Here is a 25,649-nt window from a genome sequence, read left to right on the forward strand (position 1 = left end):
CAGCCTTACACATGGCAGAGGAAAGAGAGTTGTCTGAAGCCACAGGGCTTCCTTCTTCCTCAGTGTGAAGTGTGAGAACAGTCTCTTGTTCCCAGTCAGCCCAGCAGTTAGAGCATCTCTGTATGCACAGCTCACTTCCCCTCCTGTCTTACATGTATTTTCTGACTCTGAGCACAGTAAGAGACTGGTCCACATGGAGCGGGCACATACGTTCCATCCAAAAGGTTGTCTTGGCAAATAGTTGTGAACACATAGTGTCACCACCACTCCAATATAATGTTGTGTCATTGTCACCACTGTCTGTCTGTCTGTTGTTGTGGCTTGGCTTCCTCTCACACTCCCCACATCGTCGTATGACTAATTGATGAGGCTTGGAGCCAGGTAGGACTATGTTCACCCCTAGGCTTGGTGTTGTCATACCTGAGTTGGAATGAAAGGAGGACCCCTCCTTTACTGTACCTCTGGGCTCTGGAAGGTTTCTGCTTCAAAGGTTGAAAGGGAACTAATTGAGTCACAGCCAATGCAGGTTGGTCCATTTACAAACACTCTCAAAATTAACATGGTCAGGTTTATTATTGTCAGTCTCAATCAAACCCCTTGTGATCAAGCCTACACCCGGGTTTGAGGACGTGTGGCTCTCTGAGCACTCTCTGTGAGGGAGCCGTAGTTGGGGGCAGTTTCTCCCTCACAGACAGACAACACCAGGCTCTTGGCCTCACTCATCCTGCTGGAGATCCAAAATGGCAGCCAGAGCTCTGAGTCTAGGGGCTGTTTGTTTTGGTTACTGCATACTGGATAACCGTTTCAGTATTCATAGAGACAGAAGGCTTTTGTTTTTGTTAGCTTCTTTTGCTATGGGGAATTTGAGAGAATAGGCTTGTTTTGAAAGGATGAGCTGGCAGGTGGGGGAGCTGCATGCTGGGAGAGATGGCTCAGAGCATAGGCCGTTTCATGCATATGCTAACTGCACAGGACATAGCAGACCCTAGTCATAGTCACCAACCCTCTTTCTCTCTCCATCCCTCTCTCTCTCTCTCTCTCCATCCCCCTCTCTCTCTCTCTCTCTCTCTCTCTCTTTCTCTCTCGTCGGAGTGCATGCTGGGAGTGAGTCGTCAAGCAGGAGTGATTGTGAGAGCGAATGAAATTTCTTTTCACTCTATTGGGTTTTGGTATGTATATATATATATATATTGATTAGTTTAGTTGTTTTAAGGGTATCTTGTTTAATTATCACTAAGCACGTATAGGGGTGGTGGGATAGTTGAGGTTGTTTTTTTTCGCGAGGGCACGACCAGCGGGAGTGAGGAGTTTGAAAAACTTAGTCGGAGGCATGGAGTAAAGATTCCTGCTGCGGCCGGGTGTTCAGTGGAAGAATGTAGCTTGGCTGTGGGTGCTATCATTGGGTATGATAGCATCAAATCAGCCTCAAGGATGAATAGCGCTGTAGTGATATTCTTAGATTCCATTGAAAAGGTGAATAAAATAGTTGAGAGGGGTGTTGTGTTGCGGGAGACACAAGCGGTATTTCCGCTTATGAATCCGGCGAAGAAAGTTATACTTTCTAACGTGCCACCATTTGTTAGAGATGAAGTGTTGGAGCGAGAGTTATCTCGCCATGGTCAAATTGTATCTACAATAAAGAAGGTTCTTTTTGGATGCAAATCTCCGTTGTTGAAACATGTCGTGTCTCATAGGAGACAAGTGCATATGATTTAAAAAAAGGACGGAGATGAACTGAATTTAGCGTTCAGTTTTAAGATTGATGGATTTGATTATGTATTCTACGCTTCTACTGAATCAATGAAATGCTTTGGCTGTGGAAAAGAGGGGCATTTGGTGCGTAGTTGTCCCGAGAATGAGCGCGCTGAGCCAGGTAGTAGCTCTAGTGCTGGTGCAACTAACGCACCACCGCAAAGGGATGAACATGCTAAGGGTGCAGGGGAAGGGAGAAGGTGGGCAGATGTGGTTGGAAAAGTAGGAGAGGAAGGCATTGTGGATACGGGGGCAATTGTGGTAGATCAGAACAAAGAGGGAGGGGAAACAGTCGGTGAGATTGCGACTGCCGTCGCTGAGGTGGTGCTGGAAAATGAAATTGGAGGTCAAGAGGAGATTGAAATACCGGAAAAGGAAGCAGATGTTTTCAAAATACCGAGGAGTAAAAGGAAGAATTTAAGGGGTGGTGAAGGGTCTAATTCTAAGAGAAAGGTAGAGATTGATAAATCAGTTGAAGATGAACAAGTTGTAGAGATGGTGGAGTTTTCTTCTGGGGAGGATAGCGAGAGTGAGTCATCTGACGCGTCACAACAATATAGCGAGATAAATGGGGTGGAAGGGAGGTATGGGATTGAGAAGATACGTAAATTTCTGAAGTTGACAAAAGGGAAGAAATATATGCAGGATTACAATGTAACTGATTTTTTCCCTGAAAGTGAATTGTTTATTGAATCAGCAAAGTTTCTGATGTCAAAAATTACAGGGGGAGGTTTGAAAAGCCCTGAAATTGCTAGACTCAAGAAAGTGGTCACGAGAGTGATAAGTGATGTAAATTCTAAAGAAAATGAAAGAGTTCAGTTGCAGTTTTAACTCTGTAAAGAGATGTGGTGGCTGTATCTTCCTCTGTATATTTTTTTCATCCATGAGCAGTTTTAAGATTTCTTCTTTAAACGTAAATGGGGCAAGAGATGGTAAAAAAAGAGCCATGGTGTATGAGTTAATTAGGGGAAAGGGAAGTGACATACATTTTCTACAAGAAACGCATAGTAATTTGGAAAATGAAGTTATGTGGCAAAAGGAGTGGGGGGGGGGCAGTGGTGTGTAGTCATAAAAACTCAAAAAGTGGGGGTGTGGCTATCTTGTTCTCAAAAGGGTTTTTGCCTTTGTCTTATGAGGTTGAAGAAGTAGTTGAGGGGAGGTTATTAAAAGTTAGAGCAAGGTATGAAAACATCACTATGTGTCTGATAAATGTATATGCCCCAGTGGTGACAGTTGAGAGGGTATGTTTTTTAGAGACATTATCAAATACCATTGAGAAATGTAACAAAGAAGATTATTTATTTATTGCTGGGGATTTTAACTGCACAGTCAGCGATTTAGATAGAAATCACCAAGAACCTCATATAGCCTCAAGGACTTTTTTAAAACGCCTCATTGTAACACATGAACTGTGTGATATTTGGCGGAGTCAACATGGAGGAACAAGGCAGTACACCTGGGCGCATGTGAGAGAGAACATCATCTCTATGGCCAGGTTAGATAGGTTTTATTGTTTTGAGCATCAATCTCAGGTCTGTAAATCAAGTGTGATAACCCCAGTGGGATTTTCTGATCATTGTTAAATAACAGAGGTGGTGTTCATTAACGATGTAAAACCCAAAAGCGCATACTGGCATTTTAATATAACTTTATTGAGTGATGCTCACTTCAGGAAATGTTTCAGTTTTTTCTGGGAGAGGTGGAGGTCTCAAAAGACCAGTTTTGTATCCCTTCAACAGTGGTGGGATATAGGGAAAATTCAGATTCAACAATTCTGTAATCAATACACGAGGAATGTCACCAAGGATATCACCAGATCAATGAAAGCCCTCGAGTTTGAAATAGTGGAACTCATGACGTTGGTTGAGACCACAGGAGATCGAGGCCATACTCAGGCCCTCAAGAGGAGAAAAGCTGCATTGGCAGACCTGCTGGGTATCAGAGCACAGGGGGCATTGGTGAGAAGTAAGTTTCAGGGAATATCTGAAATGGATGCCTCATCCAAATTTTTCTTTGGTTTAGAGAAAAAGAATGGACAAAGAAAAATTATTCATTGTCTCAAATCAGCTGTTGGACAAGAGCTCACTAGCCCTAGTGAAATTAGAAAGAGGGCAGTAGAGTTCTATGCTGAGCTCTACAAGTGTGAGTACAAAGAGGATAAAACAGTGACACAGCAGTTCTTTGATGGGCTCCCAAAGGTGGCTGCAGAAGCTCAGGTTGAGCTTGAGCAACCATTGTCTTTGCAGGATTTATACACTGCATTAAAAGGCATGGAAAATGGAAGGGCACCAGGCATTGATGGGCTTCCCGTTGACTTTTTTAAGTCTTTTTGGGCTATGTTGGGAGAGGATTGGCTAGCAGTAGTTAATGATAGTTTAACCGGAGGGTTACTACCAATAAGCTGCAGAAGGGCTGTCCAAAAAGGGTGACCCTAGAGAGGTGAAGAACTGGAGGCCGGTGGCTTTATTGTGCACTGATTATAAGATATTGTCAAAGGCTTTGTCCAACAGGCTGAGGGAGGTGATGGGGCAAATCATACATACGGACCAGTCCTACTGTGTTCCTGGCAGGCAGATAGGGGATAACATTTCTCTGATTCGTGATTTTTTGGACGTCTCTAGGGCTATTGGGTTGGATGCTGGTCTAATTTCAATTGATCAGGAAAAGGCATTTGACCGAGTTGAACATCAATATTTATGGCACACGCTTGAGGCGTTTGGGTTCAGCTCTGGTTTTATTGCCATGATAAAGGTGATATATGGTGACATTGAAAGTGTATTGAAAGTTAACGGTGGTTTGAGTGCTCCTTTTAAAGTGTGTAGAGGTATTAGGCAGGGATGTTCTTTGTCAGGAATGTTGTATGCCATTGCTAGAGCCACTACTAAATAGCATTAGAAGTCGCATTACAGGGGTGTACCTTTCAGAGGATATTCCTCCTATTCGTCTCTCAGCCTATGCTGATGATGTAGTTGTGTTAGTGAAAAATCAAGCGGAGGTGGATAGTTTGAGTCTAATGGTTGATCGTTTTAGGGGAATATCCTCTGCAAAGGTAAATTGGGAAAAGAGTTGTGCTTTACAGATTGGAGAATGGGCTGGAGGGATCATGGCTTTGCCAGGGGGGCTAGAATGGTGTAAGGGAGGTTTTAAGTATCTTGGAGTGTACCTAGGAGATGAGGGGACTATGGAAAAAAATTGGAGTGGGGTGGTTGAAATGGTGGAAGGGAGGATGAGGAGATGGCGTTGGTTACTATCTCGTATGTCATATAGGGGGCGCACTATTATAGTTAACAATGTGATTGCCTCTGCACTGTGGCATCGGTTGTCAGTTTTAGAACCACCATCTGGCATTCTGGCTAAGATACAGGCAATTATTGTGGATTTCTTTTGGGATAAATATCACTAGGTTCCACAAAGTGTTTTGTATTTGTCAAAAGAGGAGGGGGGACAAGGTCTTGTACATCTTGCTAGTAGGGCTGCTGCTTTCCGGTTTCAGTTTATTCAAAGGTTGCTTTATGGACCGGAAAATGTGGTGTGGAGAGGGGTGGAAGGTCTTGTATTACAGAGGGTTGGAGGATTAGGTTTAAAGAAGGCTTTATTTCTGGTTGATAGTAGCCAGATTTCTAGGGAGGGAGTACCTCCGTTTTACAGAGGCCTTCTCAGAGTGTGGAGCATAATGAAGGTGTCCAGACGAACCTCAGCGGAGTCAGTGCATTGGCTGTTGGAGGAACCTCTGGTGTATGGGGCAAGACTGGATTGTACAACTGCAGCTGTTCCACATTTCTCCAAGATTCTGGTGAAGGGCAAAATCATCACCTTAAAACAGTTAATGGCCATGGCTGGGCCCGCCTTAATGGATGGAAGAAGGGTGGCTGAACATTTGGGGATGAGGTCGGAAAGGATTGTCGAACAAATGCTGGGGAGCTGCAGGAAGGCTCTGTCAGCGGAAGAGTGGGGTATGCTTAGTAGTCACAAGAAGAAGGTACAAGATGAAGACGTCTCATTTCCAAGACTAGGGATTACACCAAATATCCCAGAGTCAGAAAGAAAGGCGTTATTGCTGGATTTGAGAGGGTTGGAGGAGGTGGGTTTGGATGAGGTGAATGGGAAGGACTTGTATAGGGGGTGTGTCAAGGTGTTGAATAAAGATAAATTGAAAAATAGAAAAGACACTCCATGGAGGGTAAAATTGGGCATTGATGACAAGGTAAAGCCAGAATGGAGAGCACTGTACAAGCCACCGTTACAAAAGGGTACTGGTGATATGCAATGGAGGGTTTTACATGGTATCATTGCAGTTAATGCTTTTGTATCTGTTATTAACTCAGATGTTAGAGATGGATGTCCTTTTTGTAATATAAGAGAAACCATTTTTCACTGTTTTATGGAGTGTGAGAGGATAAAACCTCTATTGGAAATGCTGGAATCTTTGTTTAAAGCTGTAGGGGAGTTTTTCAATAACACTGTTTTTATTTTGGGGTTTCGATATAGTAAGCAACAGAAAAGAAAATGTCAAATGTTAAATTTTATTTTGGGACAAGCTAAGATGTCAATTTTTCTGAGTAGGAAACATAAGATAGAAACGGGATATGGGCAGGATGTAAGATGTGTTTTTAAAGGATTAGTGAAAGCAAGAATAAAAGTAGATTTTGAGTTCTTCTCAGCTGTAAAAGATCTCATATTGTTTAAGGAGAAGTGGGCATACGAAGGAGCGCTTTGTTTTGTAGAGGAGGGGAAATTATTTTTTGCTGATGAAATAAGTTGAATGTATATGTTATGTATTTATTTTTTGTTTAGGAATTACATTTGTTATTTCATTTCTGAAAAGGCAGTGTGTCATTATTTATGTTAACACTTGAGTATAAAATAAAGGTTTTATAAAAACTCTAAAAACTCTCTCTCTCTCTCTCTCTCTCTCTCTCTCTCTCTCTCTCTCTCTCCATCCCTCTCTCCCTCTCCCTCTCTCTCCAAATCTCTCCTCACAGCGGAAGTCCTTGAGGGACCAGTGGCTGAGCGAGAACCCTCAGCCTGTCCCTGGGCGCAGCGCTGAGAACTACACAGAGGAGTGAGCCACCCACGGCACACACACACACAATCTATCACTCCCCATGCCTGTTGGCTGAGGGAGTTGATATGCTCAGATGTTTAAATATCTCTTACATAAAGCACTTGATACTGACCCTCTCCTGAACTGTAGTCATGCCTCTGCATGTATGTATTGTATGTGTGAATGGGTTTGTATGTTAATGTGTTGGTTTCACGTGTTATGTGGTGTTACGGTCATCATCGTGTGAATGTATGTGTATTAGGTTGCCAACTGAAGAGGATATAGTGGAGGTCATTGAATCCACAAGCTACACAGTCACCAATGCCCAGAACCACAGCCAGGCAAGTGGAGAAAGCAGAGACATTCTGAGAACCTGAGTTTCAATGTGATTTTTAATATACTTAATCAATTAAAATACCTCTGTGCCATATTAAATATCATATCAGATTTTCCCCATTATATAATGAACAAAAATATAAACGCAACATGGAAAGTGAGCGTTTCTCCTTTGCCAAGATAATCCATCCACCTGACAGGTATGGCATATCAAAAAGCTGATTAGACTGCATGATAATTACACAGGTGCACCTTGTGCTTGGTACAAGAAAAGGCCACTAAAATGTGCAGTTTTGTCACACAACACAATGCCACAGATGTCTCAAGTTTTGAGAAAGCATGTAAGTGGCATGCTGACTGCAGGAATGTCCACCAGAGCTGTTACCTTAAGCCGCCTTCAACGTCGTTTTAGAGAATTTGGCAGAATTTGGCAGTACATCCAACAGGCCTCGCAACCGCCTTCTTGACCTGCGGGATCATCTGAGGAGGGGGACGGGGGGTGCTGAGGAGTACTTAGGTCTGTAATAAAGCCCTTTTGTGAGGAAAAACCCATTCTGATTGGCTGGGCCTGGCTCCCCAGTGGGTGGACCTGGCTCCGAAGTGGGTGGGCCTATGCCCTCCCAGGCCCATGCATGGAAGTCCTTGAGGGACCAGTGGCTGAGTGAGAACCCTCAACCTGTCCCTGGGCGCAGCACTGAGAACTACACAGAGGAGTGAGACACCCACGGCACACACACACACAATCTATCAGCGCCCCTGCTCAGTCATGTGAAATCCATAGATTAGGGCCTAATGAATTTATTTAAATTGACGGATTTCCTTCTATGAACTGTAACTCAGTAAAAACGTTGAAATTGTTGCATGTGCATTTATATTTTTGTTTAGTATACTTTTTTACCCCAATGGTGTGTTTTACTCAATATTCTCAATGTTTTTACATCAATAACAGCTGATTCAGTTTGGAACTGTGTAATATAAATAGCTTCGATATTTCACAACTACAGCAGTTCAAGATCTTTTCCCTCACTAAGCCTTTGATTCTACAGGTTGATGTTCAGCAGAAACCACTCTTCTCTATAGTAAAGTATCCCTTTGTTCATGCAGTTATGACCTTTTCAACAGATTGGTTTTTGCCTCCCTTTGGAAATCAAACCACAGTACATTGCAAAGTGCCGATCCCGTGTTTTAAAGTAGGAGTGTATGTATGCTACCCTATGGAAAACTGACTCTGACATTTAGTGACATTATAGCCCTACACATTGGGGGAGCCCTAAAAGGTGTCTGGCTATTGACTGACAGGACTTTGACCCCGTACCAACTGTGAACTCTACAGGGGAACATACACTGAGTGTACAAAACATTAGGAACACCTTCCTAATATTGAGTTGCACCCCCTTTTGCCCTCAGAACAGCCTCAATTCGTCGGGGCATGGACAAGGTGTCGAAAGCATTCCACCAGTAGCGGTGCGTGGGTAAAATCACTGGGGCCAAGCCAGAAAAAAAGTGATAATTGCGTTGTTTGCTCTATAACCTGTTAGTTCATATGCCTTGCCACTGTGATATATAGGCCTAAGGCAGAGACAATAAGAAGAATACAGTACCAGAAAAATTCAACCACACCTTTGTTTCATCACAAAACCGGAGAGTAATCTCTGTCCGGTAAAGTCCACAAAGCATATTGAATGTAACAAAAAGCTACATGACCTACAGCATGGTGAAGAAAGTTAATGTTTCCGACATTTTCGGACTGCTAAACAACTATTGATTTAGAACCACGGAGAGTTACTGCAAGTCGCATTGAAAACAGGAACTGCCTCCACTATTCCAGCACCATTTCAACTCAATTTGAAACCATTTCAACATTTCAACATCATCAAATCACCTCTGCTTAGTCTAATACAGTGACAACTAAAAGATACCAAAAAATATTTAGTCCAATCAACATACGCCAAACATGATGTGGCTGTCCATGGTACTAATGTGTATGTGTGTGTGTGTGTGTGCGCATAAGTGGAAAAAACATGTTGACTCGCCCTACTTAGAGAGAAACGCCAATGCCATCCTCCTCTCTTTCCTGTTGACGAAACAGGCTATCATTCTGTCATACAGTACACACTTGTAGTTTTTGTTGTCCTAGGCTACCTGGCTAAAATGCTTGCTCGCTAGCCCAACTTCCTTTCATGGGCAACGTTAACTAGTTAACATTAGCCTACTACGTCTAGCTACATATTGAACTTCCATCCTCAGTTCAGGGGCACAACAATGTATGAATTTATGGTTGGATCAGAATCGCCGTTATATCATTGTCCAGTACGGAGAATTAAGTAAAACCACAAGTCCAAATCCTTATCTCCATCCATGGCTAATTTAGGAAAGGTGACATCAATAAGGGATCATAACTTTTACCTGGATTCACCTAGTCAGTCTGTCATGGAAAAAGCAGGTGTGTTTTGCACACTCAGTGTATATAATATACTGGCCATTACTTGAACTTTTACATTCAGGTTCATGTATGGTCCATATTTAGCTCACACTAACACTTGGTAAGGAAGTTCAGTGTGTATTCATCTCTAACACTCATGGTGTGACGAAGCTGAGCCCAGCGCCACACTGCTCTACTGGTTACTGTGACATATTTATGGCAGTGCGCAGGGCCTGGGAGAGATCAGGGATGAAGAGGAAAGTGTTTGGAGGAGACAGTGACTGTAGGACCGATTGGACCAGGGGTTCCACTTAAAATGGTCTCCTCTGTTTCCCCATAGGCTGACATTGAAGAGGGTGGGATACAAGGTAAGCTTCACCTGCATGGTCCTTTAGCCCTAGGCCTGGATATCTCGTTCGTTCTCACTTTCTCTTAGACCATCCTGCATGTGACTGTTCTTTCATCTCTTTCTGACTGACACTAATGTAATCAGGGTGACAGAATGAAGCCACAGCTGTGATTGTCTTATAATTGATATGATATAACTCAAACGCATGATTGTCGCGCAGCACATTAGCATTTGTATATGGAAAGTACAATGGTTTTGAATTAGCTCACTGTATCTTTATCTTTTAGACATCATCAGAGCTGCTGGGGGTCAGCTCCCTGGGCCAGTAATGGAAAGGGTTCTCCATGAGAATGGACTGGAAGGTCGATCAGGTATTGTTTGGGGAGGATTCCACCACAGAAATGTGATAGTGCTCATCATCATCCACACCATTGATTTGGGACGGGCCCAGCCACAGTGATAATCTATACATACCTTCACTATGAGGGAAACCATATTTCTCTCCATATTTTTCTCAATATCTGTTCCTGTGGCTGGGTTTTGCCTCCAGGGTACGGCTTAACAATGTGGCTGGCTGGGTTGAAGGGCTGGAGCATAATGCAGGCGATAGTTATATTTAGCCCACTTTGTTTCTCTTGGTACATTTCTTATGCATGCTGGGGGCTATGGAGAGTGGAAAGGGTACTGGGTTGTGCACTGTGAGCCTGCACATTGACCTTGTGTTGTTTACTCATGTTGTGCAGGCTGACATTAGCAAAGAGGGCTCTGACATATGCCACAAAAATGTGCCTCCTCGCCCTTCACCTACTGGTAATGTAGACCTTGCTTTAGGGTAAAGGCTATATTGATAGTATTTGAGTAGTGGTATGGGTAGAACTTAACATTAATGTTTTATGTTTCTATAGCCCAGGTAATCCATGCTCTGACCATGGTTCCAAATATAGTGACTTGACTGTTATATTGCCCTGGATAATTTATCCCTCTGTGTTTCAGTGCTGGGGATGGTTGCAGTGCAGGTGGAGAGGGATTCAAAGACAGGGGTCACCAAGATCAGGTCTGTGGTGCCCGTGTCTGGAGCACCCAGGGCCTTGGGGGAGACGGTGTTCAATGACAGCAGGAAGAGCGTCCACCACGTCGGCGGGGCAGAGGGGCAGCCTTCTGCTGAGGAGCTGGGACAGCTCCTTAGTGTCATCAACGATGTCGGGATGCAAGTGCTGCTGGATGAGATCCCAGTTGTACCACAACAGAAGGCAGAGGAGAAGATAGAGGTTGGTGGTGGGATTGAAGAGGAGGTGGACAATGTGGAGGACCCTGCCACACCTACAACCCTGGGCTACACTGAGGAAGAGGTTGAGGTTGTGGGGCATGAGGATGATGAGATGGACGAGGAGATAGAAATAGGAGTGGTGGAAACGGTGGAGGGCCCTATCCGACCGACCGACCTGGGCTACACTGAGGAAAAGGTTGAGGATCTGGGCTATGAGGATGATGAGATGGACAAGGAGACAGGAGTAGGTCAGGTAGACCTTGTGGAGGGCACTGTCACACTGACCTTCCTGGGCTACACTGAGGTAAAGTCAAAGAGCGAGGGTCTGGGCCATGAGCATGATAGAGAGTTGGTGGAGGTGGAGAGGGTGATCATTTCTGACGCGGGTGAGGAGGAGATTGTTCTTCAGTCTCCGGTTCTTGGGTCTGAGACTGAACCCTTCCTGGGCTACACTGAGCAAGAGGTTGAGGCTGTGGTGCATGAGGATGATGAGGAGGACGTGAGTGGATTAGTTGTCTTTGTGGAGGGCCCTGTCCCACCTGTCATCCTGGGCTACGCTCAGGAAGAGGTTGAGGATCTGGGACATGAGGATGATCACCCCAGACCAACCCCACGTTACAGAGCCGAGGAAACAGGAAAGAGGGCATCCAAACACAATACCAAGTGCTGCTCTATCATGTGATTCTGCACATGATAGAGCATCACCCCCCCATTCCTCTAAGCTATGCCACTCATGATGAATGGTCTATATGCGTGGCCTAAATCTACAACATTGTCTAAATTGCACAGGATGTGCTCCAGAGAAGTGTGCCTTTGCTCCTCATCTAAAATGTCACTGGTATCCTCTGAGACTACAGTCCCACATGGCTTGTGTCATGGAGTGTTTACTGTTATCCTCCTCTCTTCAAACAGCTCTGTGAACAGACTCCAGTGTGACTGTTACAAAGCCCTTCTGCCTCCTGCTGGACACAGTTCAGTAATGCAACTCGGTTTTACTGCCAGAATCCCAGCAGCACTCATCTCACACTCCTCCTCTGCCTTTGGGATTGGTTGTATCAGCCCAAAAAAAGTACTCAGCATTATGTCCTCTAGGAATGAACCAAAGATGAAGAATACAACAACCACTGATCTGTTTCTTTTTGGAAATAGATTTTTAAATATTAATCTCAGAAATGCCTGATGTGGCTATTTCAATTTCAATGGCAAATAACCCTTTTGTTCTCTACTTTTAGAGTGTCCTCATCAGTAATACAAATGTAATGGTTATGAATATGATACTATATTCCGTCAGTGACCAAAACAGTCTGTTAAAGAAGGGTTGGTTGCCATTACATTTATTCAGTGCGATTTGTATGTGTATGTGTGTGTGTGTTTGATAGTTGAATTTTGATTTATCCATGTCTATTAAAACCTCTCTGGGATATGTGGGACAGTAGTGTCCCACCTGGCCAACATCCAGTGAAAATGCAGAGCGCCAAATTCAAATAAATTACTCTAAAAATTAAACTTTCATGAAATCACACATTCAATATACCAAATTAAAGCTACACTTGTTGTGAATCCAGCCAACGTGTCAGATTTAAAAAATGCTTTACGGCGAAAGCAAACAATGCTATTATCTGAGGATAGCACCCCAGCTAACAATCACAGACCATCATATTTCAACCCTCCCGGCGCGACACAAAACGCAGAAATAAAGATATAATTCATGCCTTACCTTTGACGAGCTTCTTCTGTTGGCACTCCAATATGTCGCATAAACATCACAAATGGTCCTTTTGTTCGATTAATTCCGTCGATATATGTCCAAAATGTCAATTTTTCTGGCGTGTTTGATCCAGAAAAACACTGGTTCCAACTTGCATAACGTGACTACAAAATATCTCAAAAGTTACCTGTAAGCTTTGTCCAAACATTTCAAACTACTTTTGTAATACAACTTTAGGTATTTTTTAACGTAAATAATCGATAAAATTGAAGACAGGATGATCTGTGTTCAATACCGGAGGAAAACAATGTGTAGCATGCTTTCTGGTCACGCGCCTCTAACAAACAGTACACTTCACTGGAGCCTCATTCTGAACCGGGCTACTTCTTCATTTCTCAAAGGAAAAACCTCAACCAATTTCTAAAGACTGTTGACATCCAGTGGAAGCGATAGGAACTGCAGGAAGGTCCGTTAGAAATCTGGATTCCCAATGAAAACCCATTGAAAAGAGAGTGACCTCAAAAAAAAATCTGAATGGTTTGTCCTCGGGGTTTTGCCTGCCAAATAAGTTCTGTTATAGTCACAGACATGATTCAAACAGTTTTAGAAACTTCCGAGTGTTTTCTATCCAATACTAATAATAATATGCATATATTAGCATCTGGGACTGAGTAGGAGGCAGTTTACTCTGGGCACACTTTTCATCCAAGCGTGAAAATGCTGCCCCCTATCCTAGAGAAGTTTTAATGAAGGTGGATAAAAAAAATTTAATGTGTGTGTGATTATCAAAACACAATATATTTCATATTCTTAAGATTTTTGTTTGTCTCGTTCTTTCCTTTTGATTAGCAGTAGCAACGTTCCTGTCAGGACGTTCATGTATAGGACGTTCATGTATAGGACTCTTTATTACAAATGAGCTGTGACATACCATTAAAGACACGCTACGGAACTTTGGCGACTATTAAGTATTTTTTTTTACCTCTCGCTTTGGGCTGGATGTGTCAATGTGTAGTTCATACATACTTAATATATGAGCAGAATTACTGTCTTACCACAATTAGCCTTGAAATCCCTAGTATAAAAGAGATACTATTTTTCTGGAAGATGTGCTATGCCATTTTCCCTAAAATGTTCCCCACGTGGGCCAGCCCTGTAGCAATTTGAGTTCTAGTCAATGAGCTTCAGCCCCTTCGCCGTTTGAGTGACAGGCAGTCTCACCTCTCACGGGTCTCAGCAGCAGCCTAGCAGCATCATTCAGACAGAAGCCTGGACACAGCCACGACACTGCAAACAGGTGGGTCTCTTTCTTATTATTCATTTTACAGTACCTTGCCGTATTCTGATACTATACTGTTAGTTACCAACGTTTTGTCATTAATAGCACTCACAGATGCATATGATTAATTTACATTTAATTTCCATAACCCATTTAGTTTTCATAAACGAATAATAATGGTTTAGAACAGTATGGCTGTTATTATTGATCACGAAGTAACAGCTCATACTCTTGAAACAAGCGTCTAGCTTTACTTTAAAATAGATATATACAGCCTACAGTTTATTCCCACATAAAGGCTTTAAATATTTGAGATTTCAGGATATTTGATATTTCAGGAGGTAATATGTATAATTAATTGTGGTTTTCAAGGAAGAGCTTGTATTTGTATCACTGAGAAATGTTTGGCTGACTTCCCCTTAATGGAGGAGATAAGCTCATGAAATATCATTAATATGTTGTGTTGCGATGCAATCACTTCATACATTGTGTGGCTGGCTTTTTGATAATCCAGGGTTGGAGTATGGCTATAAGCCTGAGGGTAAATATAGACATATAAATCTCACCTGCACCTGAGGTGACTACAGACGTAGGAATTTAATTTCATCACTCTTTTGTTTGCTAAGGATCTTCCTGCACTACAGAAAACACAAACTTGTAGTGTTTTTAAAAGTTTGTAATTTCCACTTTGAAATTTCAGACTTGATTTGCCCTAACAAAAATGTTATCAACCCCTACAAAAATGGCATTTAATTATAATCCACACAATAATTCCCATTTCCTGCTGCTGCATGATTATTTTCCTGCTGTAGCAAACTGTCTTAAAATGAAGATCCTGCATCTGTAGATTACATGGGAGCATTGGTAATTAGACATGATGACGGACAGAACTGCACAACCTCAATGACAATGACAGTTCTGATCAGTTTGCCATTATGCATCGTAAAAGATCTGGAGTCATCTTAACAGGTGTGGTGTCTGGAGACATTCATGCAAACGACATACAGTAAACATGAATTTTCATAATGTGGTTTACTGGTTCTCACAGATAGAGCTCTCTAAATTGGCTGGAGAATAAATGAGTATGTTGTCATGAAGTCAATGTTTTGAGCTTAAGGCTGTAAGTGATATGGCTCTGGAGGAGAAGGCTGTGAAGGAGGCTCCTGTAGCAGATGCATAGTGGATGTGCCAGACAGTGAAAAGCTGATTACTCTTCCCCCTAGTAAGCAGAACTCTGCTCAGGTCAACTGCATCACCATTGTAGTGTCAGCTAGTAACTATGTCAGGTGAGAGAACAGAATGCACTACAACTTTCAGATCATGTCCTTCATTTTAAAGCTTAAAAGGTGAAGTTGCAATTTGTGAGTATATATTTATAAAATCCAAGTTCCATGTTTTAGTGATGTGAAACTCTCATACTGTAATCAATTCCCATAAAGTCACATTATGCCAGGCCAAAGCTGGCATAATGACAGTCAACCTTTCTTTCAACTGATCTGACAGCAGTCCTCAAAAGAAACTTGGGCAACAGCAGATTCACAAACATTTACTTTATTGTCCTATTTCTGCTGGTAATAGCTGACATCTACGACATTGTTATAAAAATTGACATTTTTAGTACACACTTGAAAGACTTCAACACATTTCATAACTATTTGGTTTACTGAATGGTAGACCATTTAAGCCTTGTGGTGTATGTTTTTTGAAGGGGCTCAAATAACATGCCTCTAATTGCAAAGTCATTAACATATTTTTCAGATTGTGAGACTGAAACCAAAGACAGTGAAAGGAGAAAAATTAAATATTAACAGGTGTGAAGTTATACCCCATCACTATGGAAACAGAGCCCATGGTCAGCCCCCGATCTCCTAAGAGTCCAGTCTCCCAGGAGGATTGTGGTCTCTGGATGGAGGTTGGCTGTAAACCGGCAGAGGACACAGATATGGCCAAAGACAACTCCTCCCTGACTTCTGGGGAAAAGCCCTGTGAGGCCTGGCAGGCTGCCATACCACCTCCCCCTTTGGTCAGCGCAGGCCATCCCGATAGGATGGAGGAGGATGACGACGTCTTCATCCTTCCCCCATCATGCAAAGACCCCTCTTGTCCAGAAGAGGGCAGCACTATGGAGCCCAATGTTGGGGCCATAAGCGTCACAGAGGCTAAAGAAAATCCCAGGAGCTTAGATGGAGTCCAATCTGAGCAGCCTAGCAGCACTCCAGTCATGGACTATGCTACAGTAACAGTGGAAGAGGAGCAGCTGACTGAACCGAAGAAGGGAGGATCTGTGGATATCACAGTGCTAACTGAAAGACCTGGCTCTGCCACGTCACCAACAACAGACGAATATAAAGCAGTGGGTGCCAGTAGCCCTGAGCAGCCACATCCGAACATGGAAGCCAGCATTCTGAAGGAGACAGATCCTGTCCCATCATCACAGACAAGAGAGTCTGAGCCAGAGCACTGCCTTGACAACAATAGTCATCCAACCCATGAAGGGACCATCATAGAGCCAGAACATTCAGACGAGAGTAACAATGATGTTGAGGACATGGTCGATGGTAGATCACTAGACTACGACATGACCAAAGACGAGTGGGTCAGGAGAGACAGTGCTAGCAGTGACGTCCAGTGCCTCCAGCCTCACCTATCTATTTCAAGAGGCTTATCCAGAGAGCAGGTATCAGTGCCCACGCCTCAGTCACCTGCCTCTGAGCAGCAGGAGCAGCAGGAGGCTGGCAGCCTGACAGTAGCTGAAGACATCCAGCAGGGGGAGCAGCTGCTGCATCGCCTGCATCTGGTGCAACAGAGACAGGACGGACAACAGGTGCCACAGGAGCCTCCGCCCTCACACCAGGTAGCCATGAAGACAACCAATCAGGATACAGGCTACCAGGAGGGAGAGAGAATTGAGTGTAGGAAGGAAGAGGAAGAAGAGAGTGAGGGAAGCGGTGAAGAGAGAGAGCAGGGAGAGAGAGTACAGACTGTTGAGGTGGAAGAGAGGGCAGCGGTAAGTGAGGAAGACACAGAGATTCCAGAGAAAGAAGATATTGAAACAGTGGCAGGAGAGAAAGCGGAGGAGGTCCAGTCTCGTCCTTCTGCCCATCTCAGTGTCCAACCTATGGTCAGGATTGAGATGGAATGCAGTGACGATGACCAGAGTGACAGCGGGGTGTCCACTGACTTCTCCCCTGTCAGCACACACGAGATCCACACGACCACAGCCCCCATCATAGACAACAAGGCTCCCCCACCCCAGAAAGAGACTCCCATCGAGAGGGAGATCCGGCGATCTGCTGAGAGGGAGCAGAGCCTGCGGCGGTCCAGGTGCATGTCAAACACCCAGGAAGGTCAGGAGGTGGTAGACATCCCCCTGATGAAGACTCCGCTGCTGGCTAAGACACTGTCCTCTAAGGCAGGGCCGGGGCAGGGCGCTGACTGGCAGTTCTCAGAGAAGAAGATGCAGAAGGAGATCAGCCAGGAGATCCAGAGGGAGCTTGTCCTGGTGAACATGGGGAAGATCCCTGGAGTCTACAGCAAGGGAACAGTACGCCAGATGAGGGAGAGGAAGCTGCTGTTTGAAGCCTTCCAACAAGGCAATGCAGAAGGACCCACCAGGCACAGGAGAACCCCCACCACAGCAGGCCTGGGGATGAGAGGTCATGTCTACCCCTCTGTGCTGGAGAGGACGCGTAGCATGGAGCTTGTCTCTTTCAAAGGCTACCCTCTCTCAAGAGCCCACTCCCACCAGATGTTTGACTTAAAGGGCCAAAAGGAGGCTAGCTCAGGCCAAAACCCAAGTGCAGAGAACCAACCTGCCGGTAAAGGAGCAGCAAGGAAGGTGGTTATTTTGGAAAGTGACGACACAATCATAGCCCACTATCCGAACCGAGACAGAGGAGCCCAGCGCCTCTACAGAAGCCTAGACTGCCTAAGTATAGGGGGCACTGTCTCTACAGAGGAGGAGGCCACGGATGAGGTGAGGGGAGAACAGCCAGGGGATGAGGACGAGGGCTCTGACATCCCCAGGGAGAACCCCTTCTTTAAGCTGCGTCCTTCACTGGCCATGAAGCCGGAGGTGGAGAAAGACATCCGGGAAGCCAGGGAGAGGGAGGAGGAGCTGCGCAGGCAGAGGTGTAGTCTGTACGGAGAGGCAGGAGTCAGTGGGGGCAGGCCAGACGGCACAGAGGACCCCAGCCCAGACTCACCTACCACACTCATTCCCTCATCCTCCTCTTTCACAGCATCAGGTCAGTGGACATGTCCTGTATTACATGTAGAATTCCTTCGTGTTTGAATTGGGGCAAAGTGAGGGGGAGAGTCACATGTTAGAATTTTTGCAAAAACTATTTGTTTGTACCATCATGATATGGTGTTGCATCAACGTAATATAAACACACCTAGCTGAAGGCAAGTGGATAAGCCAGTTATAGCTTCATTCATTCCACAGCACACATTCATCTCAGCCCAAGCACTTTAATGTCTGCCTATTTGCATTAGCATCAGATAATGTTATTATGGGCACAGTATTGTCGTCAACTTAGTGTCATCCCTGTCACCAGGGGTTAGGGCAAGATCACTCTGCCCTAACACTTATCTGAATCAGCAGTACATGCCACAGGGGGACTTTGTAGGATGTAACCAAAGTTACCACAGCAGTACAATGGCAAGGAAGTTCAGATCAAGGGTGTTCTGGGTATCTGCATGTTTGAGATGGCAGATATGTCTTGGGGGGCAGCAAGGGGTTAGGGTTCTGTGAGCACAGTGCAGTCACAGCTTATTCCTGTCATGTAATGTAGAATCATATGAGTGTATATTCTAGATTGATAAACTTGTGGGCATGGGGATATATATATATATATATGGCTGTGACCTGTGACTATTGATATTAGGGGTCTGGGGGGACCAGATCATTTCCTTGACTTCTAGCATGATTCAAATAAAATGAACTAGTTCCAAAAATAGCCATCGGAGGAATTACAATATGAATTATTGTAACTGCAATGGATACATTTTCAAATGGTACAGAGTCTAGAAGGAGTTTGTATTTTTATTTAGCAGTGTTTTGGAGCCTGCTTGATCAGTCTGTAAATCATTTCCTTATCCCTTATCCTGCCTCTCTGCAGTTGATGGCCGACAATCCAAGGGGAAGTTGGATCGGACCTGGCCTCCTCCCAATCCTAAGAGTGCTAGGGAGAACCCTGGACAAACACAGGTACAGCTCTACTTTCCTAGAAGTATCCTCCCTGTGACAGGACCACAACATGTCATTCACTCACAAGCTTTGATTGCAATTATACTGTATGTCTGTCTCTGCTAGCAATGAAACAGTAGTTCTGTTTAGAAGCGGTGTATTTACACTGGCAAAGCTGACCTCAACATTTATTTTCAGAAGTAACTGGCCTATAATGTTTGACATCTGAAAAGGGATGTGGTTATATTCAAGTTCTGTGTGTGGCTAAATGGAGATTGACTGACATGTAAGAAAACCTAACCTGCTAATCAGACTAGCTAAATCCATTTCCTGTGTCCTGCGTTATCTCTCCAGGAGCCCAAGGTTTACAAGGCAGGCGGCCAAAAAACTCCTCTGTGGCAGCGTTGGGAAGCAGGTATGGTGAACGGGCCACTGCCACGGGAACAGGACTGATACTGGAGGTCACCAATACCAGGACTTCTATACCATTCATTTTTCAAATGTATAACTAAGGAACTAGGATGGTAGAACTGCATAATTCACTATGATGGCAGAAACTTGAATTAGTATTAGCTTGAACATTCGATGCTTTGTAAGACTAACACCTGTTTTGTATATAACATTACAATTTCATTACAAATATTCACAATGTACAAAAGACATCCTCTCTCATTTAACTGCTCTCCTTGTAAAGGTTTAACTGCTGTTCAGTGTTCGATCAAAATGACAAATGTCATCCACAATTCAGAGAAATGTCATTATCAAGGATTGCATAAATGTGAAGGTAATCAAAACTACTATAAATGTTTCAATAAACGTACAAATGCTGTAATCATATCTCAGTCTGTACATATCTCCGTTTTGTCCCATCAGGCTCTGCTTATCAGTATTGTACAGTTTGTTAATACAATCCAGTGAGGAGAAAGGAAGTGCATACATTAAATATCCTTTTCAAATCAACTCTGTCTAATTTATCTTGCTACAGGAAAGTTCCTGTCCTTCATGTTATAGTCACGTGTGACAGTGAACAAACAAGGACCTACAGTAATTGGCATTTACATTTTCTTTGTTATATGCTTGGACCCAGATGCATTTTGAAAACCAGATGACTATTATCCTGGGTGCAACCATGTTTGACTCAGCAAGCATAGTTAGCTGACCATAACCCACCCAGTCTACTTCAACATGAGCTCGGGCCTCTGTGGCTAAAGCTAAGGTTTCACTGTGGGTCTCTCTATCTGCCATAAATCACAAGTTAGAGGTGAGACAGACAGCTTGCTGGTCTCTCAATGATTGGCTGGAGTATGACATAATGACATGGAGTAACCAAAGTCCAGTCCATCAACATATAAAACACTGTCATGATGTGACTCAGATGAATAGTGGAAACAGGGTTCAGTTTTAACACCAGAAATGTTGGAGTCGAGGGTTCACTACTTTCCTGTTGGCAGGTAACATAGAATGACAAAACAGAACAGTCTATATTGTTCAATACTAAGAGTCTTGTCATCAGCAGATTCATTTCAAATCAAATCTCATTTTATTGATTACATACACATGGTTAGCAGATGTTAATGCGAGTGTTGCGAAATGCTTGTGTTTCTAGTTCTGACAGTGCAGTAATATCTAACAAGTAATCTAACAATTTCACAACAACTACCTTATACACACAAGTGTAAAGAGATGAATAAGATTATGTACATATAAATATATGGATGAGTGATGGCCGTGCGGCATAGGCAAGATGCAGTAGATGGTATAGAGTACAGTATATACAAATGAGATGAGTAATGTAGGGTATGTAATCATTATATAAAGTGACATTGTTTAAAGTGCCAAGTGATACATTTATTGCATCCAATTTTTTATTATTAAAAGTGGCTAGAGATTTGAGTCAGTATGTTGGCAGCAGCCACTCAATGTTAGTGATGGCTGTTTAACAGTCTGATGGCCTTGAGATAGAAGCTGTTTTTCAGTCTCTCGGTCCCTGCTTTGATGCACCTGTACTGACCTCGCCTTCTGGATGATAGAGGGGTGAACAGGCAGTGGCTCAGGTGGTTGTTGTCCTTGATGATCTTTTTGGCCTTCCTGTGACATCGGGTGGTGTAGGTGTCCTGGAGGGACAGCACCTCTGGAGAGCCTTACGATTGTGGGCGGAGCACTTTAGGCCAAAGTCTAGAACTACAATAACTTTTACATTATATTATTTTTAAGTTATATCTTAAAACGTAGAAGAAAGAACCCAGGAGACTACCTGCTATTTCTGAGTTGCAATTTAGAAAGCAATAGCAATGTTTGAAGGATCAAAGGCTAGCAGCACCCTCTTATGGCACTGGAAGGCCTGGGTGTAAGTCCAGAAACACTGTAAAATGCCACTGTAATCTAGTAATGTGCAGTATCTTTATTAATGCAGATACATATTTGATACATACTGTAGCTAGGTCATGTGTTTACCAAACATATATCAGTCTCAAAAAGCTGATCATTAAAACAGGAGGACTTTCTCCTACTAGGACTTTCTCCGGTCTGTGATCAGACTCAGTGGAGAGTGTCTAATCTGTGAGGTCACAGACATGACCACTGAGTTTAGCCTTGCTTAGCACCATCTGTCAGTCCCACTGCCAGGGTGGAAGGACTCCAGTCACAGTGTTAATTGTCTGACTGTTATCACCATTCAACATAGGCCAAAGCCTGGGCATAGCCTACAGTAGATGGGACAACGGTTAAAAATGACTCTCTAAAGATCCCAGATATAGATGTGTGAGCTTGATTTGTTTGAGAAAGCTTTCTGTACTCTAATGTCAAAGTTGATAGACTCTGTAAAATAAAAATGATACCCCTACACACACACACAAACAGCACACCTACAGTATGTCAATCCTCACTCCTCACTTTATTTGCAGGACACAATGATCCTCCCACAAAGCCTAAAGCTGAGTGGCTGCTGCATCTCTACTGTATGTGAGAGTGCTGCTGCTGCTGTTGGTGGTGCGGGGGGCGATGGAGCCTGTGGAGGTGGGGTTGGCGAGTCTCAGGCCGCTCTGCCTTTCTGCCAACAAACCAGGCCAGGTGGAGGAGCAGGAAGGTGACCGCCCCTCTCAGGCTCAGCAGCAACAGCTGCAGCAGGAGGAAGGCCCTGAGCATTTCCCACCCAGTATAACTCAGGAAGAGAAGCCTGAACTCCAGAGAGGACCACAGCAGGAGGGAGTTGAGCAGGACAGCCAGGGCCTCAAAGCCACAGAAGACCCGCTGCCACAAAACATTACTCCCGGGGGATGTTCTAGGGAAGGGGCGGCGTGCGCCTGAACACAGGTGCCACAAGTCCAAGCAGGATTTAGCTATGATGCTCAACAGGCACCAGAGGGCACACTGGGGGTAGATGCCTGAGAAGAACATGACGTGGCAGTAGGAGATGAGGAGCTCCAGGTAGCTCCAGGTCTGGGTGTCACACGGTGGTCTGTTGCTCTGCTCTGTGATCTGTCTAAGGACGGGAGACTGATGTTCCTGGTGGGCGCGGCCAGGGGGAGTTCTCATCCTCCTCAGGCGGCGCAATAGCGTGGCGGACAGTAGCTTGATGCCCAGGTGGGTGGCCAGCTGCACAGACAGGTGGAAGCGCACCATGGTGAGGTCATTCAAGATCAGAGCCCTGTAGAAGTGGACGGAAAAGTGGTTGAAGAGGCAGGAGAGGATAACCTCAGGGAGCAGGGGCTGTTGCCTTGGTGACTGTTGCCCTGGCGGCTCGGGATCAAGGCTGAGGCTTTGGGACAGTTGGAATGCAACACAGTCCATCCCTGCCATGGCAACCGTGAGGGAGATTTTGGGGAGGTAGACAAGGATGTTGTGAAAGAGGAAACTGAGCTCTTCTCTCAGGAGGAAGTCTCCCACTAGTCCATCTAGGTGTAAATACATCAGGATCAGGATGGAGGAGAGGCAGAGGGTGCAGGTTAGGAAGGCAAAGGAGTGTTGCAGTCTCCTCAAGCTCATCTTTCCAAAAGGGTGGGCATCAATCTGGGTCTGTGGTGGTGCTGTGCCCTGTGCCACCCTGGGCACCGCTGCTGCTGTTGATGAGTGACTGTGTGACGGATGAGTGACCACAGTCCCCCAGTCCCTCTGCAGGGCTTTGCTCTTCTCCCCCCAGCCCTGCAGGAACAGCTCTGACCACACCACACTGGAGAGGGTGAAAAAGACCAGGTTGTTCCCCAGCCTGAGGGGGTAGAAGGAGAGAAACATGGACAACGTGGATTTCAGGAGGAGAGCACTGACCAGCGAACCCTCAAACCCAAAGTAGAGGGCCACCGCCTCCCCGAAATAAGCCCTGATACCTTCCAGCAGCTGCCAATGCTCTCTCTGGCTGAAGGGTTTGAGGCCACACCAGCCAGCCCACCACCTCCCCTGGAGGCTCTGAAGCAGTGGGGCTTCATGTAGGGGGTAGATGCTAGTTAGGACTCTTAAGCGGGACAGACTGGCCATCACTGGTTCTCCTGGGAGGAGGGGAATCCGCTGGAGCACCTGAATTTCCTCCCCTTCCCCCACTCTGAGCCTGTCTAGGATCCTCTGCACCAGGGTCACACACTCAGCCGATGACAGCATCCCATACACCCCCTCCGTGGGGCGCGTCCTCCCCAGGTCCCCCACCTCCCGTGCCTGACCTCCTATAGGGCAGCAGGGCTTGTGTCTGAACAGAAGGTCCTCGTCAGCCTCCAGGAGCAGCCGCTCTGGCGTGGCCCCCACCACCATGATGGCACCCCCGGCCCTGGTCCGGCTGATCACTCTGGCCAAGAGGTCCAGTCCCCCCAGGGGCTCGGGTGTAAGGATCTTCCCCAGGAGCCAGTCCACAGTGTCAGCCTCCACCTCAGGGTGGAACTCCAGCAGAATCAGAGAGGTGATCTCATTGAGGTGCTGCACGGGGAGCATGAAGGCTGCCATGGTGACGTTGGTGAGTTCTTTCCTCCATGTGTTCCCTCCTCCTAATAACATGCTGTCCCGGAGGGCGGTCATGACTCCTTCCTGGTGTTGACAGGGGGTTCTGCGTAGTTTTCGCCAGCCCCCTGCTTCCTCTCTTCTTGTCACAGGGTACAGGGACAGGGCTTCGATGGACAAGATTGTCTCAGCACACAGTGCCACAGGGATGTATGATGACACTAGCTGTAGCTGTGAGAATGTCTGACAGTGGGGCAGCACAGTGCGGTTGCATTGTGACATCAGCATAATGTCATAGAAGAATTTGTCACTAGTTAGCACAGCCACAAAGTCAAAATTTGCTTTTTGGTTATAATTTAAGGTTAGGGTTAGGCATAAGGCTAGCAATGTGGTTAGGGATAAGGTTAGGTTAAAAAAAAATATTTTAAGAAGATAAATTGTAGAAATAGGTGGGGTTTAGCCATAATTTTGACTTTGTGGCGGTGGTAACTAGTGACAACCTAGAAGAATGTCCTGTTTTCTCTTGTCAACAATCTACACAAAATACTCTGTTATGTCAAAGTGGAAGAAAAGGTAAAAAATACAAAATAAAACATTAATATACCTTGATTAGATAAGTATTCAACCCTCTGATTCAATACATGTTAGAAACACCTTTGGCAGTTATTGCAGATGTGAGTCTTCTTGGGTAAGTCTCTAAAAGTTTTGCACACCTGTATTGTGCAATATTGGCCCATTATTCTTTTCAAAATTCTTCAAGCTCTGTCAAGGTGTAGGGAATCATGGCTAGAGAGCCATTTTCAAGTCTTAGATTTTCAAGCAGATTTAAGTCAAGTCTTCTTAGTTTAGCAACTCCAGTGTAGATTTGGCTTTATGTTGAAGGTTATTGTCCTGCTGAACGGTCAATTGCTGTGGTTTTCCTCTAGGATTTTGGCTGTCAGTCTTTGCCAATGTCAAGCATTTTTTATTTTTTTATTTAAATAGGCAAGTCAGTTAAGAGCAAATTCGTCTTTACAATGACAGCCTAAAGGGGAACAGTGGGTTAACTGCCTTGTTCAGGGGCAGAACAACAGATTTTTACCTTGTCAGCTCAGGGATTCAATCCAGCAACCTTTTGGTTACTGGCCCAACGCTCTAACCACTAGGCTACCCGCATACCATGATGCAGCAGCCACCATGCTTGAAAATAAGAAGGCAGTTATTTCGTGATGTGTCGTGTTAGATTTGCCCTAAACATAAGGCTTTGCATTCAGGCCAAAAAGAGTATTCCTTTGCCGTGTTTTTTTTCTCTTCACTATTACTTTGCATACACATGCATGTTAAAAACATTTTTTTTTAAACATCTTCATATTTTTATTCTTCTTATCACTGTCATGTAAGT

The 25,649-nt window shown here is 44.6% G+C and overlaps 3 protein-coding genes across 5 annotated transcripts in view; 2 read left to right on the top strand and 1 right to left on the bottom strand.

Annotated features, from left to right (window-relative positions):
- LOC139565039 (paralemmin-1-like) overlaps window positions 1-13,835 on the top strand; it is a 38,220-nt gene extending 24,385 nt beyond the window's left edge. For 2 of the 3 annotated variants that reach the window (XM_071385050.1, XM_071385049.1), the window contains 5 exons: window positions 6,735-6,814; window positions 7,059-7,137; window positions 9,895-9,922; window positions 10,191-10,274; window positions 10,897-12,000. In XM_071385050.1, the coding sequence (XP_071241151.1) occupies window positions 6,735-6,814; window positions 7,059-7,137; window positions 9,895-9,922; window positions 10,191-10,274; window positions 10,897-11,852 (1,227 nt within the window). In that variant the 3' untranslated portion in view covers window positions 11,853-12,000. Of the gene's footprint in view, window positions 1-6,734; window positions 6,815-7,058; window positions 7,138-9,894; window positions 9,923-10,190; window positions 10,275-10,896 lie in introns of all 3 variants that reach the window. The other variant, XM_071385048.1, reaches the window with a different exon arrangement.
- A 2,025-nt stretch (window positions 13,836-15,860) lies between these two features.
- Window positions 15,861-20,307, top strand: LOC139565270 (titin homolog). Its single transcript, XM_071385462.1, has 3 exons — window positions 15,861-18,404; window positions 19,281-19,369; window positions 19,703-20,307. Exons 1-3 carry the CDS (start codon window positions 15,992-15,994, stop codon window positions 19,799-19,801), a joined length of 2,601 nt encoding a protein of 866 aa, XP_071241563.1. The 5' UTR covers window positions 15,861-15,991; the 3' UTR covers window positions 19,802-20,307.
- Window positions 20,308-22,300: 1,993 nt separating this feature from the next.
- Window positions 22,301-24,556, bottom strand: LOC139564854 (anoctamin-10-like). Its single transcript, XM_071384695.1, has one exon. The coding sequence runs from the start codon at window positions 24,554-24,556 to the stop codon at window positions 22,301-22,303; it is 2,256 nt and encodes a 751-aa protein (XP_071240796.1).
- Window positions 24,557-25,649: the final 1,093 nt, after the last annotated feature.

This window comes from Salvelinus alpinus, chromosome 36 (genome assembly GCF_045679555.1).
Source record: "Salvelinus alpinus chromosome 36, SLU_Salpinus.1, whole genome shotgun sequence".
Classification (NCBI taxonomy): Eukaryota; Metazoa; Chordata; class Actinopteri; order Salmoniformes; family Salmonidae; genus Salvelinus; species Salvelinus alpinus.